This window comes from Falco punctatus (genome assembly GCF_963210335.1).
Source record: "Falco punctatus genome assembly, chromosome: 10".
Lineage (NCBI taxonomy): Eukaryota > Metazoa > Chordata > Aves > Falconiformes > Falconidae > Falco > Falco punctatus.
In genome coordinates this window covers 27511572-27529297 of record NC_137590.1, presented here as the reverse complement: position 1 = coordinate 27529297, position 17726 = coordinate 27511572, and the positions used below count along the sequence as shown (strand labels likewise).

At 39.9% G+C, this 17726-nt stretch overlaps 2 protein-coding genes across 21 annotated transcripts in view; one reads left to right on the top strand and one right to left on the bottom strand.

The window, feature by feature from the left end:
- The window catches only part of CYB5R2 (cytochrome b5 reductase 2), a 34128-nt gene extending 20015 nt beyond the window's left edge, over positions 1–14113 (top strand). For 3 of the 5 annotated variants that reach the window (XM_080404828.1, XM_080404831.1, XM_080404829.1), the window contains one exon: positions 10784–13225. The gene's annotated coding sequence lies outside the window, so the exon portion shown is untranslated. The other 2 variants (XR_013930758.1, XM_080404830.1) reach the window with 2 other exon arrangements.
- PPFIBP2 (PPFIA binding protein 2) overlaps positions 1–17726 on the bottom strand; it is a 107506-nt gene that overhangs the window by 2897 nt on the left and 86883 nt on the right. For 12 of the 16 annotated variants that reach the window (XM_080404666.1, XM_080404670.1, XM_080404673.1 and 9 more), the window contains 16 exons: positions 14566–14663; positions 14330–14394; positions 14006–14074; positions 13484–13544; positions 11557–11598; positions 9416–9557; positions 7788–7820; positions 7072–7210; positions 6311–6439; positions 5594–5744; positions 5303–5414; positions 4762–4850; positions 3767–3889; positions 2982–3107; positions 1997–2185; positions 1435–1605 (listed from right to left, as the gene is read on the bottom strand). In XM_080404666.1, the coding sequence (XP_080260792.1) occupies positions 1435–1605; positions 1997–2185; positions 2982–3107; positions 3767–3889; positions 4762–4850; positions 5303–5414; positions 5594–5744; positions 6311–6439; positions 7072–7210; positions 7788–7820; positions 9416–9557; positions 11557–11598; positions 13484–13544; positions 14006–14074; positions 14330–14394; positions 14566–14663 (1739 nt within the window). Of the gene's footprint in view, positions 1–846; positions 1606–1996; positions 2186–2981; positions 3108–3766; positions 3890–4761; positions 4851–5302; positions 5415–5593; positions 5745–6310; positions 6440–7071; positions 7211–7787; positions 7821–9415; positions 9558–11556; positions 11599–13483; positions 13545–14005; positions 14075–14329; positions 14395–14565; positions 14664–17726 lie in introns of those variants that run through there. The other 4 variants (XM_080404669.1, XM_080404664.1, XM_080404667.1 and 1 more) reach the window with 3 other exon arrangements.

Genomic DNA, 17726 nt, shown 5'->3' with positions numbered 1-17726 from the left:
AAGGTACGTCAAAACACATCTAATGACAGGAAGAGTGAATCCTAATTTAGAAAGATTGAGTCCATTAAACTTGAGCAGTAATTCACACAAGAAAAGAAAAGCTTAACTGATATTATCAATGAAGGGTAGTATTTTCCAGATGGTGTAACACTTATTATACTTCTGGTAGTCTTCTTTCACAGGCAAGAAGTAAAGAGTCCTTCCCGATACAGTCCCACCTATTCTTATATGGAAAGGTTACCAGTTCCAGGGCGTTGCGATCTCACTGCATGCCCACACGTTCAGAAGTCATGCTTAATTGAAAGACCATGCTCCTAGAGACAAATCCAGTAATTTTGGAATGCTTGAACAACTGCGTAGTGTAAGCACTTGGCTCAAAATTAATGCGTTCCCTCGCAACTCTTAACTGTGCAAGCAGACATCCGTACTTATTACAGTCAGAATTTGGTACTGCCCCTGCTCAGGAGCAGGACCTTACTAAGGTGTACCTTGAAAAAGGCACTGGTTAGATAATGAACACAAATGAGATGTTAGATGCAGTAAATCATGCAAATGAAAAAAATATTCACCGTTAGTCTTCTCAATTTTTTAACCATTCTCTTATCAGGCTTAAAATGTTTTTCTCTCCCTTAAGGTCACTGGAGATGGGACAGTTTAGCCTGGCTGCTTCTGTCTGGCTCGTGTGGGGACAGAGTTCACACAAGCCTTCAGGAGCTCCATTTTTCAGGGTTTACATCCCTTTACACGACAGCAAAGCTTCATCAAATTGGATGGTTTTTAGTCTTCATCATTTGTCTGTATGATGTCTAGACAGTTTCAATCACAAGTTCACTACCACATGAATAATTCACTTTTGTTAAGTATCTGTTTATTAATAATCTTGTTAATTACTGATGCATAGTTTTCACATACTGTCTAAGCATAACTACTGCCCACTGTACATAACAAAAGAAAAATTCAGTTGGATTCTTTGATTAATATCTGTTGAAAATATACAATCCGGTTGTATTTTGATATATAACTTGATAGCTTTGTACAAATTAGTCCAAATAGATTTATTACATTAAAAACCACCCATAAAGATAATGAAAAAAGTAGTGTGCCATACTGAGATTATGAAAACTAGAAGTACAAAAGTCTTGTGTTCACAACAACCACCACCTTAATTGTCAAAATACATCAATCTTCGTAGTGTAAAGGTGTTATATTCCTGAAAAAGGGCTTGAAGATGGATGAGTTTATGATGTTGATTAAAAAAAAAATTAACCTGACATTCTTAGTGTAGAACTCTTTCCAGTGTCCATAGCCAATACTTTCTCAGTAAGTTCATGCGGATGTAACGAGTACTTTGTTATGTGCTAGGATGTGGTTATTGGCAAGCTTGTAACGCGTGGGGAGGGTGAGATGAGAATGGCATCAGCCCGTCTGGCCCACCTGATCCAGTTCCCTATCAGTCAATGGGCTCAGTCCTTTGTGTCCACCGTAGTTCTTCTGAGTACCGTTTGTAGCAGCTGGGATTGTATCCATGGGGCAAATGTAGTCTGTCGATTCATCAAATTTCTTTTTTCTTAAGTTTCCAAAATGTGAAAATCCAAGTTTCTTTGGCTAAAACAAGATGACAGTACAAGTTTTGAATAAGAAAAACAAAGTTCTCCTTTAACCGTTCAGAGTCCTCTCCTTTCTGATTTACTGCTATACTCTAGTCCTTCAGGGATGTAGATCCTGAACTAAATAAACTCGTTGTTTTCAAATTGGGAGGTACAGTTATTAAATTTGTTTAGGTAAGTGTTCCTTCTGAGAACAGAAGGAATTGCATGCTTATTTCAGAAGCTGATTTAAACACTTACAAATTAAATACTTTGGTATTTAGAATTAAGCAAGATGTAACACTCCTTCTAGAACTGACCTCTCCCTGCCCATGTCTGTCCCTTATTTTCTTTATAAGACAGGGCAGAGGAAGTCTGAAATAAATCTCCTTTCTGAAGGCAACACATACCCGAACTTTGGCGGTGGTGGTCAGAGGTGTGTATGCTGTTGACTCAGTTATTTCTCTTTTTTCTTGTTGTGCTTCTGGTCCAATTAATACGTTAAAATTGGTTGTTAGGTGGCGTCGCAGTAGGGTCTTCTGAGGTGGAATATTCAGCAGCATTGCCAGTGTGTCACCGTTGAAGCGAGGTTCGAGAATCTATTAGAAAATGGCAGAATATTTATTTTTTACGTGGTTAAATATTTGCAGTAGTAAACCATTACAGTGCTTATCAGAGGAATTTCTCATTCTTACTAAGCTGTCTACATTAGACATTCTATAATTCACAATACGATACTCACTGGGCTTTGAACAGGAAATTACATGGAAGTAGGCACTACAATGCAGAGCATAACCCGGCGAATACATATTTATATTTATCATCAAACCTTATATTTGTTTGGATTGCACAAGTTTGTTTTCAGGATTTTCTGCTGTACTCCAAGTACAAAGTTAATCTTAGCACAGTTTTTTTCTGTTTCATGTTTGCGAAAACTCTACAGCACTATAATCACAGTATTTCAGAACTCTGGCTTTACTAAGCTGTAAATAGTTCTGAGTGTTTTGAATTTTAAAAAAAAGTCATTCCTGAGCGTGGGCGAGACTGCTGCAAGTTCATGTCAGTTATTTACTGTGGCTCACAACTCTTTTAAAACCACTCAAACATCCAACGATGCCTTATCGATAAGAAACTCTTACAGTTTGCTTTTTTTTAGGTACTGCTGTTAAACACTCGTGCACAGCTCAGATTTGATGATAAACCCCCATGTTTTAGCAGTCCCTTTTTTATTTTAGTTCCTTTTGTAAAATTAAGAGGCTCTTTAGAAGGCCTGATCATACTGTCATATTGCAGATGTATTTATTTCCTCCTGCTTGACAAACACCAGATAAAAGATGGTTTATGTTACAGTCTGTCAGTTTGTAGTAGGTATGTAGTAGAATGTTGAATTCTTACAATCAGGCCGCCATGTACTCCGCTTCCTCGAAGGTTTGGGGCATATTCTGCCAGATCAACTGATCTGAGCCATTCCATCACTCTGTGATTGGACCACTGAACTACTTCAGAAGGCGAAACATTATTCTGTGGAACCAGAAAAGATGATGATGCTGTAAGCCTGCGTCATCACTGCATATTCACCATGTGTATCCTCAGTGCAGATAAAAACATCTTTCCTCCTCAAACAGCGTTTTTTTCCCTGGTTCTGTTATGCTCAAGGCCTCTTGCAAACATTCTCTGACAAGACAGCAGGCATAGTCTAGTACACATACATTGCGTCAAGTAGTGTAACAGTAGAGATTACAGATGCCAGGTGTAAAAAAGGGGGCATTTTGAGAATAGTGTCTTTAATACTAAGCGAATAAGATATGCTGACCAGGTAAGGCAGAAACCGTACAGTCTTTTGAGCATTAAAAGTTAGGACAGGCAAAGAAAAAACATTCCAAATTATTCTCTCAGAAGTTCAATTAACTTCTTTAAACTAAGCAAATAAATTATAAAGGGGAGTGCAGGAGATTCAGCCACTAAGTGGCTCAAGCACTTAAGGACTGAGTGGATATTTATTATCAGTGAGTACAGGTTACATTCCAGAGCTGGAAAGCAGCATAACTACTGCTTCAGATGCAGTTCCCTCATAGCGGTGACTCTGTTGTATCGTTGTACACTGCTAACTTTCTAACCCCTTTGGCTGGAATCAGGTAATTACTGCTTGTTTAAATTAATTTATTTAAGCATTCTTTTACCTCCTCAACTGGTCTCCTGCGTAGACAGTGGGGGTTAAAACCGTTGACATGCAGCACATGAATGGCACATTTAATACTCAGATGATGCAGCTGACTGGTGACTTTGAGGAAGAGAAGGTCATTCTGTGAAGGAGAGAGCCTTCTGAGTGGCACAGAACACATACCGAACACGTACTCTCCCCAAGAAAGGAGATTTTAAGCTTGCTATGTTCTTCTATATAAACCATGGTAACCGTGGTTTAGCTAGAAGAAAAGCTTGTATTTTAAAGAGAGGGGTTTTGTTGTTGGTTGGTTTTACACTTTTTAGAAGTGTTGCACCATAGCAGTACCTGGCTAAAAAACAAAGTAGAGCTTGTAGCCTATTAAGTAAAATCCAAGCTCAGATTTAAAATATTTGGACTCTTTCTGGTCTGGTGAAGATCCTGTTGTGGGCAGGATCACTGCAGCTAGCAACACACACAGAACCATGGGATGGCAGGGACCATGTTCCTATAACAAAGGCTCTTTAAGCAGTGTAGACAGGGCTGTACTTTCGGTAACAGCTAAAGTAGGCATTGTTTTATAGCACAGGTAACAAAACCAAATATTTATCCAAACCTGGGCAGGGAAACTGTAAGAAAACGCAGTGGCTATGTTTAGGGCATGGTTTGCTGCTGTACGAATTACTGGATTTGCTGCTTATCTTTAGTTCACTGAATATCGTTGCTAACTTGGCGTGGAGAACAAGAGAAGCTGCATGTAAAACAGGTCATGATGTGCTACACCATACTGACAGAAAGGCTTCGCAGAAGTTAGCTATAGCATATGCTGTGACTGACTTTATGTACCTTAGGAGTAGTAATCATGCACTAGACAACACAGCTGAGTTACTACCGGCACTATTTCTGTCTTGCAAAAAATCCTTTTAACTGCTCACATTCAAAGGAAAACTGTAAAATTCTTTGCTCATTCTGAAGTTAAATTTGGTTAAACTGAGGGAAAAAAAATTAGGTTACCACAGTTAAGTACTGCAACATTCTCCCATCAACTCTGGATTCATGAAACTGGTCTTTGTACTGAGGTAAACCAATGTCATCGAGCCATCCTGCAGGTACAAGAACAAGGGTGTACGTGAGAACAGAGCCCTGCCACCCCCTCCTGTCTGCGCTGGCGCCTTCCCAGGCGTTCAGGTAGCGCCTTCCACCTGTGCACCTTTCGAAAGGGCAGCCTCAACTCCATTCCCACCAACAGCTTTGTCCACAGTGCTTCTGTGATCTGCATGCAGCATGGGACTGAGCACCTAAGTTCCACAGCATCATGTAGCTCTTGCTAGACTGCCCCACCCCCCCAGTGACAGCATTCCCCTTGGAAGGTGACAGTGTATAGCTGTATAGTTGGATGTCAAGAACGACGCAAAAATCCTCATTTTACTGTGTTGAAACTTACTGCTCTTAAAAAGATGTTTAGTAACTGCTAAAATGAACATGCATCAGGCAGCCCATCCATAAGGGGGGGAAGTGGCTTTCCAAACAATTCCAGGACAGTTCTAACACTTACGTGTCACCCAGATATGATCAAGTTGTGCAGACTTCTCATCTTGTTTTGCATTTATTGATTTAATGGCCAAAACTAATTTCTTCCGGTGCAGTGGGTGCTTTATTCCCATTTCCTGCAAAAATAACCATTAACAAATAGTTTGCTTTGCCTCTGGCTCTTTTAGTCTCATTAGATAGCTATAAAAATTGATACTATGTATTTCAGAAAGGTAGCACTGCCCCGTGTTTGAAGGGGCCTGGTTGTACAGGATCAAAATGTACAGTTGCTTGAGAGAAACAGTTAAATTATTACCTTTTCCATGTCCTGAGGTGTTGCAGTTAACAGTGTATGGCCTGAAGTCACCCACTGCCGTGCAAAAATGACATACTGACCGAGGCCAAAGTCCTCGAGCCAGTTACAGACTCTTTCTGTGCTCCACTGAGCAAACGGAGCATTGTAGTCACTGAAAAGGACAAGGTTTGAAAAATCTTAAAGGAAAGAATTACAGTCATGGTCGGAAAGCTCACTGCGTGCCAGAGGCAGCGCTGCAGCGTATGCGTTAGTGTGCTGTGCTCTGTGCAGTAGCGGAATCAACAGCCCTTCTCGCAGTGCGTGCTGCAATACGGGTGCCCTGTTAACACGGCTGCCCAGCTCAACCTGCAAACAGCTGGGGGCGTGAGTAAGGATCTCCCATTTTCTGTCTGAAAAGAGGAAAATGGGAATCACTGAATCCTCATGGCTTTGTAGCCATTCCCGCAGGAAATGGTAGGTTTTCTTGTTCTTTAACAAGGTGAAATTTTTGACGCTGCAACAACCAGCCAGTGCTGCAGCCTGCAGCTGAGGGAGTGCGGGCAGGGGGGCTACTTGGGATACCTTTTGTACCAGAGAAATTCTTTCTAGTTGTTGTGGAATTCCTCGTATAACGAAGCACATTATACTGCTGCTAATTAAAAAGGGTATTTCACAAGAGGAGGGTTTGGCTGTTCACAAGGCATCCTATACTGTGCAAGGTAAAGAAGGAACCGTTACCTTTTCTGGCCTTTGGTTTCCTTTGACCTGGATAACCGAGGTCCAGCTGTTGCACGGAGACCACCTCTTCGGAACTCTGCCAAACCCAGATCGTCTGCAGGGAAGTTACCTGACTGAGTTCTTCGTATTCTTTCAAGACAAGAGTGCCATGATAGTACTATTAGCTTGCAACCGAGAACATTTGTGTTGTGGAAACTCTAGTGACAACTAGAAGCTGTATTAACCTTCCCGTAAACTACAAACACCTAATTCATTCAGGTGGTAGCTGAAGAAGTTCCAGGCAAATGCTGTCTAGACCTGACTCTGAGGGGAAAACGAAGCCCTGCTGCGCCGCCCCAGCCCATGCTGCAGGGCAGCTGTCCCAAAGCAGCTGAAGCGAGCACAGGGAACCTCAGTCCCCCCTGCTTTCCGTTTCTGTTGTTTCCTCGCATTTTTTTTACCTGATGCCTTCTGTAATGAACAACTTACTATCATTTACTTTTGCATAGCTAACGAAACCGTTGGCATTCTAAATTATTAGCATTAAGATGACAGCAGAGTGTCTTTACCCATTCCAACAGCATGATGCTGTGTACACTACCATCCATTTTTCTACACCCACATGTACCGAGAGACACTAGTACACCCACAGAGTTGGTCGCTCTCCTTTCCCTGAATTTTGCTTTATTCTCGCTATAGATAATGTAGCTTTTGCCAAGAACTGGATTAATTCTCAAGCCAAATGCTTTGATAGGGAACTAAAAAAATAAAAACGACCTTACTTTCCCCAGATTTTCTTGATCCCTTTTGGACTCTTTCTGTTTTCTGGAGACAGTGGAGACTGCGGACCTGAATCCATTCCGGAAGAAAGAGGTGAAAGGTCGTCTGAGACTACTGTACCATCCATGTTCTCTGTTTCTCCTGAGTTAAGAAAGTAATAGAGTTACATTTTATACTAATTATTAACGAAGCTATCAACTGGGAGACTAATATTTAAATGCAGAACATAATAAAAAAGAAAAGATACATATAAAAATTGTTCTTGTATTAAAAAAAAAAACCATGCTCAGAAGGTGGAAAAAAACAGTAGCTGTACATTTGATACAAAAAAGAAAATAATAAAACATTGGTTAAAATAGATTATTTCAGTCATTTTATTTAAATAATTAATTCCAGACAGAATAATTACTTCCTCAGACAGAAGCAGACTCTTGCCTTGCCTATTCTTAATACCGTAACTCCTCCATCAAAATCTGTGGGAATTTTTCTGTTGACTTCAGTGAAACCAGAGCGAAACCAGGAAAGTATTTTAGAAAGGAATCCTGTCGCTATGCCGTACAGCAAAAGCTGTTACTTCATTTCAGTACTGCACTGAAGGAATTTAATCTGGATGGCCCACTTGGTATTAGTATCTCATAGACAAAGGGAGGGAAAAAGGAAAGGAAAAGAGTAACCAGCAAAACTCATGGTAAAGTTGCATTTTGTTCAGATACAGTACCTAGCACTGGTGCACTGACACTCCTGATGCGATCTTCAGTCATCCCAAGAAGCAGAAAGCCAGATGAAGAAGCAAAGAAGATTTAAAACACCAGCAAAATAAAGTTACAGAAGAGCAAAGAAGCAAGCTAAGCATTTAAAGCAGAAACAAAAAAGAAAAGAAGCAGTTACGCTTGACATGAAAGTGAATACGCATTGTTGTGCACAAGCCCCAGGAATTCTGTACAGGTTGTTTTAAATAGATAGGGAATGATTGTCTGTTCTTTTGTTCTGTTCTTGTAAACTATTCTTTAACACATAAAGGATGTACCACTGCGCTCCACAAAGCCTGCAGAATATCTGAAATGAAGCAGTGTCTAAGATTATATCAGATTGCTCTGAAATACTGAACTGGTGGTGTAATGAGTTTACTGCACATGCAAGAAACCAACCTGCATAAAAAATTCTGTTAATTCAGTGTATTTAGGGAGTCATGGCTTGTTTCTAGAGAAAGAACATTTTCCTTTACAAGACCACCCATCCTTGGATAATCCTGCAGTTAAAGACATAATAGTATGGCTCACACATTGCCTACAATGTTGCGATCACAGAAAAACTCTAACAACTCACAGCCTATTGCAATCGCGAAACTGCAGTACCCTAGCAGCTTTTAGGACCATGTGACCTTAAAATAAGTAAAACCCCAACAAACAAAAAAAATCCCACCATGACTTTTAAAGTGTAGGAACACTTTCGAAATCACAAGGGATACTCTTGTGTCTGAGCTCCAAGCTCTTTGGCCCTTGGCAAATACCTGGTTCTGTGCCTCACTAACACTTTTTGCCAATAAATTCATGCTTAAGATGTCACTGAAAAGAAATTAATATAGGCTTCCACATACAGCTATGGTTGCAGAATAACAACATAATTGTATTTTCAAAATCCACTGATGTTTTTCTGCACCTTCTAAGTTCATTTTTGACTTGTGGGTCCCCCCCCATCAGCTACAGCAACCAACAGTGCTGACACCAGGATTTTTGCCTGAAATATACATTTTAGTGCTAGTTACATTGTAAAGTTTCACATGCTAAAATGCAGTGGGATGGCAAGGGACAATGTTTGTTTATTTAATATGCCAATCTTGCGTGCATTTTTTTGAAAGTACTGATGATACACTTGGCTGTGCATTTTTGTTTGCTTGCTTGTTTTTAAGAAAACAGATCAGCAAGCTCAAGGGAGGATTGGAAGCATGTATTGAAAAATTTCTGCTTATTCATATCATCAATACATTTGCATCTCTGAAAGTTCCCATTTTTAGTTACAGATTTGTTGACTTTCAGGATGCTTTCCCCATGGTCTCCAAAACAGGGTCTCTTCATTACTTCTGCTACCAATGATGTCAGCAAATTGTATCATCAAGTGCAACAGAAAGGATGCTCTAACTTAAACCCATCCTTTACTCTCCAGTGAACCAATGTGGAATATTTGTGGTGCACTGTTCAAAAAATAGTAGAACTTTCCTTAACTGAATCGTGTGAGCCTCATAGCCTGTTGTTTTGGCACAGCAGATTACGTACCGTGTTATGCCTCAATCCCTCCCTTTCCCTTTTTTCCCCCTGTACTAACCCTCGGAGAGGTGCGGATACGTACTCAGGCACAGGATGCTGCTGTCCTCGTCGCTCACGCCGCACCCATCTGGCAAATCGTATGTTCCCTGATCTCCGTTCTGTAAGGGTCGAGGCAGCTTTCCTGGCAAGGTTTGATACTTGCTGCCTTTCACAAGTGGCTTACTCTGTGGGGTTTTTTTAAAGAGAAAAAAATTAATACAAAATCAAATCACTCGTAGCATTTGCAATCCAGTACACAATTATTTTAGAAGTTGAGAACAAGTATTTGAAGTTCATGGTTCAAAATATGGCACCGCCCTCTCCATGTTCCTGCTTACAGATAATTCAGTTTAAATCCAGCAGTCGGCTGACAAAGTTCCCCAGCTGAGACACAGCCTTCTCTTCGCATCTGCCCCTCCCGCTTCAGCCAGACTCTGTATTACATTAAACGGTAATATATGTTGAATATTACTGCGTTTTGTCATAAGAACTTTTCTAGCTCTCTCCCTTTCCTCAAGGACCCTGGCACTCTGTAGTGATTTGGTCCTTCCATGGACGACTTTGATAGTGCCAGAAATGGACTTAGTTACTTCACAGCCCATTCTTTGCTCTCTGTTTTTCCTGTTTTCCACTGGACTATGTTTCTGCTTCACAATTGTATCTCGCTGGAAGTATTTGTGTAACTCTAATTTTGTCAAACATACTTGACCACCGCCATTAATAACATTGAAAGAATCAACAACAAAGTTATTGTACATAAATTGAACTTTTGTAAGAATTAAGATCTCTTTGTATAGATAACATTACCATGTTTTAAAAAATATATAGCTAAATATACAGTTGCCAAAAACATAGCTACAATATACTTGCCAATTCTATTATAGAACTTAAGCACAATGTATACTTTTGATATATGCTGGGGAAAAAAGCATGGATGGAGCTGTATTTTAGGGCTAGCCTGACAGGCTGCTGACTCGACTATTTTTGTCCATGTCAGGCTAAACCAACAGTCTGTACGCTTGCCTGCACATGTGGCGCACATACCCAGTGTCACTAGCATCAGTGAGATTATGCTGGGAAGACCTTCCTCCAGTCCCAGAGCTCACAAGAGGTGGTCCTCAAAGTCTCTGTATATTGTATTGAAAGGAAACTGTATGTAGCCTTTGCTAAAAATAGAGTATCTCTCAATTTTCCTCTTAATTTTTCCTGAAGAGGTTGCCCAAGGAGGCTGTGGGTGCCCCATCCCTGGCAGTGCTCAAGGCCAGGCTGGACGGGGCTGGGAGCAGCCTGGGCTGGTGGAAGGTGTCCCTGTCCATGGCAGGGGGGTGGGACTAGGTGATCTTTAAGGTCCCTTCCAGCTCAAACCATTCCATGACTCTATGATATTCCAGCCAAAGTTTGTGTTTCACAGAGGTACTTGTCTACAGTTTTGGAAACGCGATGTTGAGGCTTCTTCAGTACTGAATCCAAATGAAGAGATGAAGGAGCTGTCACTGGATAAACATGTGTATCCCACAGCTGTCAAAACTGCAGGAATACGGAGGCTTTTCCAGAGGAGCAACGAACCTGCAACTCCAATCGACTTGTGTGTTTTGGAATAAGCTCCTACTGGTAAATGTTTCAGTATCAGAAGGGAGGTTATATAGGAAAACTTTGTACTGAAAATAGCAAAACTTAGTTAGTATACAGAAACATATAGCATGCGCCTATTTAGAACCCCCACTCTAACAAAACAGTTTTAAAACACTGTCTGTGATGGGATGATACATCAAATATTTAATGAGATAACCACTGGTTTATCTATTCTTACTTCAAGGCCAAGAGGGATCTTTGTGATACTATCACTGCAGGCCACATTCCTTGGTTCCTGGAGCCCTGCTCATCTTTTGGCAACTGCAGGAGTACATCCTGACTTGTACCAAAAATTATGAGTAGAGAAACTGCTTATTACATTAGCACTGCATTTTCTGAAATTGACTGACTTCAGCTTCTAACCTCGCAGAAAAGCTTTTTACGTAAAAAAAGAGTTCCTTTTCAAATCCTTACCCCTATTCTCAGTCTATCAGTACTGGAACTATGCAAAGCTTTTAAAAAGAAAATGAATATAAAATGAATTTTTTCACACACACACCACCACAGCACATTACAACAGATGAATGTTAAGAGAGTTTACACGTAATATACCTCTTGTTCTACAACAGGCTGTACTGGTTTTCCGTCTACATACTACGGAGTTGCAGGGAGGGTAATTTCAAAGTTTTATGGAAAAAAGCAACAGAGAAATGTTAGTATTAACATACATACACAGAACATCAATGTACTCATTACTATAGTGATACTACTTAATGCATTGACAATATATTAAAAGGTCTGTTATCTCTTCATTTCATTTAAATAAAATATTTAATACCAAATGTGTTTGTTCAGACCACTAGAAAATTTGGGCCCTGTTTAGGTTCTGTTGTGATCAAAGGAATTCTTCTATTTTCAGGCTTCTGGGTGGTCCCTTTAGACTTACTTTAAGCGGAGAACACAGCAGCTGTTTAACAGTTAAAACAATATGAAAATGACTGACATAAAAAAAAGAACATATATACATATGTCATACAACACTGTATGTATCCAGCTGAAACCATAAAAAGCTGCAATAGCAATGATCAAAAAGTACCAGCACGGGTAGGTCAGAGACATCAGTGGGTTGTATTTTATTTTATTGTTGGTGGATGTAATTGGAATTTGAGTTTTGTGCAAAGTAGAATAACTCCAGTAAACAGTGCTATTAGCGCAAGTTCTCTTGACTTAAGGCAAGAAGCAAAGTCTTGCCGTGCTGAGTCAGCAAAACAGGTTCTCTTGGCCTTAGTTTTGGCTGTAACTAACCCACATTCAGCCACTCACTCATATGCATAGGGAGGTCTCAATGATTTCACTGAGAAGTTTCGTGCCTAAATTAGGGGGCACAATTTCAGCGCCTCGCCTTGCTGAACGTGGGGGTGGCTTGCTACAATTCCCATATCCTTGGTGGTTTTTTCTGCCTCTGTGGACTCTGATTTAACAGACGGAGCAGATTTACAGCCTAAATGTGTAGGTACAGCCTTGTCACATCATATCAAAGAGACAAATTAAGTTTTTGAATTTAAGACAGGAAAATAAAAGTTATGAAGAGAAAAGAGACCTTCATAAATTCCACATGGAATGAAGTGTTAGTTCTGAACTGATTTGTCACATGTATGACCACAATCAAATGAGTGCAACACAAATTTCAAACGTTCTATTTGGTCACTGTAATCTTCACAGATGAAGAAAAAATTAAGAGAAACTGAAGAATTGGAACAACCATATTACTAGTATCCGTTTTAAATGGCATTGCTGGTGTGGGTAATCTAGTATAAGCCTAATTTGAGTATAGAAAGCGTCAATAATAGTTTCACAAAGCATAATAATTACAAATGCAGAAAAATTTCAGTGTACACAATGACAAAGCAAGCCTCTGGGCCAGAATGTAATGAGACTTTGTAAATTGGAAAGTCTTTATACTGAAATGGAATTAAGCCCTTGAATTAATCACAGTGCTGCTGTTTTAACAAGGCAGCGTCACTACCATTGTCAGGAATGCCATTTATATCGGAAGTCTAAGGGAGCGACACGCATATCTGCATGCAAACACTCACAAAGGAATCCTGTGTGGAAATACCCAGTCCCAATATTTTATTACTTTGAGGATTTGCTGCCTTAACATTTTTAGCAATGTGGAAATCAAAATTATTTTTAAAACACATACCAATAAACAAAATAATACTGCAGTTCAACAAAATTACTCCTCACTATTTGTTGTATCTCAAATATTTTTTGTTCTCTTTCAGGTGAAAAGCTGAATTTGAGAATGTGTACATATGGGTCTGCCAGCTAGTTTGCTTATTATGAACTTGTCAATGAGGTAGAAAAAGAACCGGAATTGTTATCATTAGGACTTTTTTCCCCACATACAATGGTAGTGGTGGCTAGGGATACTATATGTGGGGGAAAAAAAAAAAAAAAGAAAATATTTATACTTGACCTTTATCTTTTAGTTGTGGTATTAAACACCAGGAATTGTGATTACAAATAAACCAACCTTTTCCAGGGATTCACTCTGCAAGTCTTCTAAACTACTTGACTTTTTTTTCTGTTGAACTCTTAAAATAATGACAGGAAAAAAAGCAACAGTTAATATAACACAGTATGTTTGCATATGCCACAACCATATCATATGACAGCTGTATAGATCACATAATGTCTGCATATAACAGATAATTCAGAATTAGGAGATTAATTTATCTTGTTATACTTCTAGCCTAAAACTGAGAGTATCAGAAACTGCAATAGGTGAAGTCAGAGACAGCAGCCAGACATCCTTTGACCAACAATCAAAGGCAACAAGGTGCAATGTGTGGTTTTAAACCTTGTATCTATAGATGATTTTTTTGAAGCTCTTAACAAGCAAAAGTAGATCTTAGAAGCAAAAGTAGACAGCAACAACTCTCTAAGAACAGTGTTCAACATGAAGGGATTTTACAAATGGCAAAAAGGCAGAATTATTTAAAAAAAAACATCTGGCCGTATGCTGTACATTTCAATTGAAGTTACTCATGCTTACCTATTTATGGTTTCCAAAGGTTCTTCTTGTGTAGAGGTTAAATTAGCTGAAGATACTGGAACGTTTCCACTTTAAAGCAGAATAAAATATGCTGGTTTAAGTACTACATTACGTATGTCTTCTGATACATAAAAGTGCTAACGTAGTCCTGTAATTCAAACCTAATGCAACTACATATTGCGCACTCTCATGGAAAACGCTGCTTTCACAACTATCCACAAGTTCTTGCAAAGCCACAACCAGGCAAGACAAGATGCCAACAGTTAAACAGATTAAATAATACAGGTTTAGGACAATCCAAATGAAACACGAGAAAGGTCTTGCCTGATTTCCACAGCTTTGTGTGGCACCGGAGAGAGCACAGCTGGTGACAGTTCTCCTGAAGAGGCCTGTGTGAAATAGAAGAGTTTCTAGTCCCTGACTCTGAATCATACCGAGAGCACAAAAATTCAGCCAGGGCCAAACCCTCCATCTACATTACCTTAGCTACTACAGAGAAACCAACACAAACAAACCACACGTACAGCAGAACTTGCTTCTAAAACATCTTTACCAAGTACCTCCGTTTTAAGTAATTCTCCTTGAGGATCTCTCAAAAGATTCCACTTCCTTAAAGTTGTGTCCAGTTCCTCTTCACTGCCACCAGAGACAGAAGAGCCTGTGAGCATTAGGGATTAGGAGAGAAACAGGCCAAAGAAAAATCAACATTTAGGACCGTATCGGACAGTCTAAATAATTCAGCCTCTAAATTCCCCTTCAGGCTTCATCTGCTGCATGTAGTTCACCAGCCTCTCCGCTCCCCACCCCTCCTTCAGGCTCTGGCTTACCCGCATTGCAGCAACAATTTTACCACTTCTAGTTACATGCTGTGCTCTGCTGTGAGTAGCTCAGCTGCCCGCGAGGTATTTCTGAACCGCTCTAATTCACAGTGTAATGTTCTGAGGCAAGTTCAAGTTGGTACCATTTTCTACATCACAGTCTACAGGTGGTATGCATGTTTGGCATCTGTATCATAATGCAGTGCCCCATGCTCAGTTCAAGGATGAACGTGGTAAACACGCTCCAGTTTTTTTACAGATATCCCAGATCTAAACAAAAAAAAAAAATATGCCCAGTTCATTATTTAGTAGGATTTTTATTCCTAAATTGTCACAGCTGCAATACTAAATCGGGATTTGAATATTTAGTGCTCAGCAAACCTCTAGAATATTTTGGATATTTTTTTTTTTCCTGGAGATCTCCTATGCATAGAGTTGCAAACAGGGTGTGGAAGGGCTGCTATGCCATGTTGAAAAAATTTAGATTGACCTTTAAGCACATTAAGAATTGCTAATTAATGTGACAGAGGTGCAGTGGCTCTAGGCAGTTACAAAACCCCACCAAATCTTCTATTTAAGTCTTGGCACTAATAGAAGGGACAGCACTTGAAAACTCATTAGACATGAGCTTTGTAATCGTGCAGTTCAGACAGAGACTGCCAACAAAGCCAGTACTGACCATGGGCCCTTCAGAATATGAAGTGAAACTGGTTCACAGCCCTTCAGCCAGCACAAGAGATCTACCTACAGTCACGTTCAGATAGCTCCTTTACATTTTACTTAATCACCAGTGGCTGTTTCAAGCAGCTGCCCTACTTCAATCCAAAACAGATTTTATTTTTTTAAATGCATGTGCTACCTAGGGTGAAGAGTCAGACATCATTTGTCAACATGATCTGTAGCTTGCCTTGAGCAAAAACAAGAAATGCTTACAATGTATTGTGTTTCTGTCAAGTAATTATTTGAAACAGTTATCACAGACAGAAGACCAAAAGCTTTTAAGCAGGGATTATACTTCAAAGAGAATCTTTAAAACACACTGTTAGAAATAAAATGAAAATGAAAACAAACAAAAAAATATCAAGAGATTTTTCTTGGCAACCTAAACATGAAACTCCCACAAACACATGGAAGGTAACAAGTTCTGTTGGGCTGTTGCAGCCATCACAGTACGTGCCCCAGTGTGGGCAATCTCAGTATACGCTCTAGTTCCGACACGTTCTGGGGTTTGTTTTTGTTGTGTTATGCTGAGCATCACTGGTTTTTTATTTACACTGTACTGAACATCTATTCTAGCGTACATTAATCACTCTCCCTGTAGTACCAACTCAATAATCCAGAGCATCATGGCTTGCTCCTCGCTCATGCACACAAACGTCCTCCAAAACCATGGAAAAATGGGGATGGTGGGCTCGTCTGTACAGCCGGGACGTGGGAGGAGTGTGGAACTGCGGGAGTTACTGCAGAGGGCACCTGCTCTCAGGGTAACAGTGGTGTAGTGATCGTGGGAGTTAACATCCATACGTCTCCAAAATTTACAACCACACCTCTGGACTGCCTTTCAGAACACTTTCAAGTGAGAGATTTATTTTTTTTTTTAATGAACATTCAAAGAGAGATTTACCTGACTCTTGTTCCCTATTCCTGTGCGTTAAATACAAGTTTCCATTCTGCCATACAGAACCTGAAAATACTGTGTTTGTTAATGTGACGATGCATGTTGAAAAACTATTTCCTTTCAGAAGGTCAACATTCTCAGACTAAATTTAGTACAGAAAACTAAGGTGGCAACTTAAAACGAGACTGCCCTAAACCCCACTCCACTTCCTGAAGCATAACTGAGAACTGGGACAAAAGAGTTTTCCCCAAATTTTGAAGTTTATTATATAATATTGTGTGCACCAAAAGCAACCACAGATTTTCAGCTGTTCCCTCCAAACCAGAACTTGCCTAGTTGGCTGTCAGGATGGTTTTTTAGTGAAAGAGAAGGGCAGCTGAACTAATTATATTCATTGCAACTCTTTTTAGCAAAAAAGAAAAAAAGCCCTCCTAACACTATCAAATTGCACCTGAGATCAGCTTTCCTTTTGTGAATGCCATATAAAACCCATGACATAAAAGGAAAATACTGTGTCATTAGCACTAGCTGGCTGGCAGCTGGTCATTACTGCCATTCCTGAATTGAACTGGGGTGTAGGAAATCTGAATACAGGATGTATTTAGTTCATTAATGTTTATAAATCACTAAAGTCTCCTGATAACATTTTACATTGTAGAAAACAGTTACTCATAACATAATGGTCACAGGAAACACTGTACAAACTTAATACCTATTTGTATACTTTATTCATCTCCTACAGATGAATTAATTTAAACAAAACTAAATTTCATTTTGATTTTGAATAACAGATTTTTGATAGTGATATAATGCAGTGATATAATTACAATAAAAATATTGTAAACTCATGCCTTTAACTAATTTGAATGAACTTTCCTAGTTGCCCCTGTGTCAACAAACTCTATGTCTGCATAACTGTCCTGCTGCTTGCTACCTCCTTTTCACCCTTTTTGCTGTAATTCCTTTTGGTCTGGCCTCTAACAACCCACATACAACTGAGGGGATGGCAACCAGCAGCAGCAGAAAGGAAGTTTGAGGCTTTGGCCATGAAGGACGTGTGTCAGGCCTGCACTTCGGAGGAGACATCAGCAAGAGGCACCGGGCTAATAACACCATGGCCCCAGCTGCCCACCCAGCCATTGCTAAGGGGTGCAGTTCTGCACCCAGAGCTCCTGCCCCACCGCAGCACGCAGCAGAGTGCTTTAAGGAGAGCAGCTGTGGAATTCAGTTTGCCTTGGCACGCAAGAATGTGCACTGCAGTGCTTCAGACCCAACTGATCAGCAG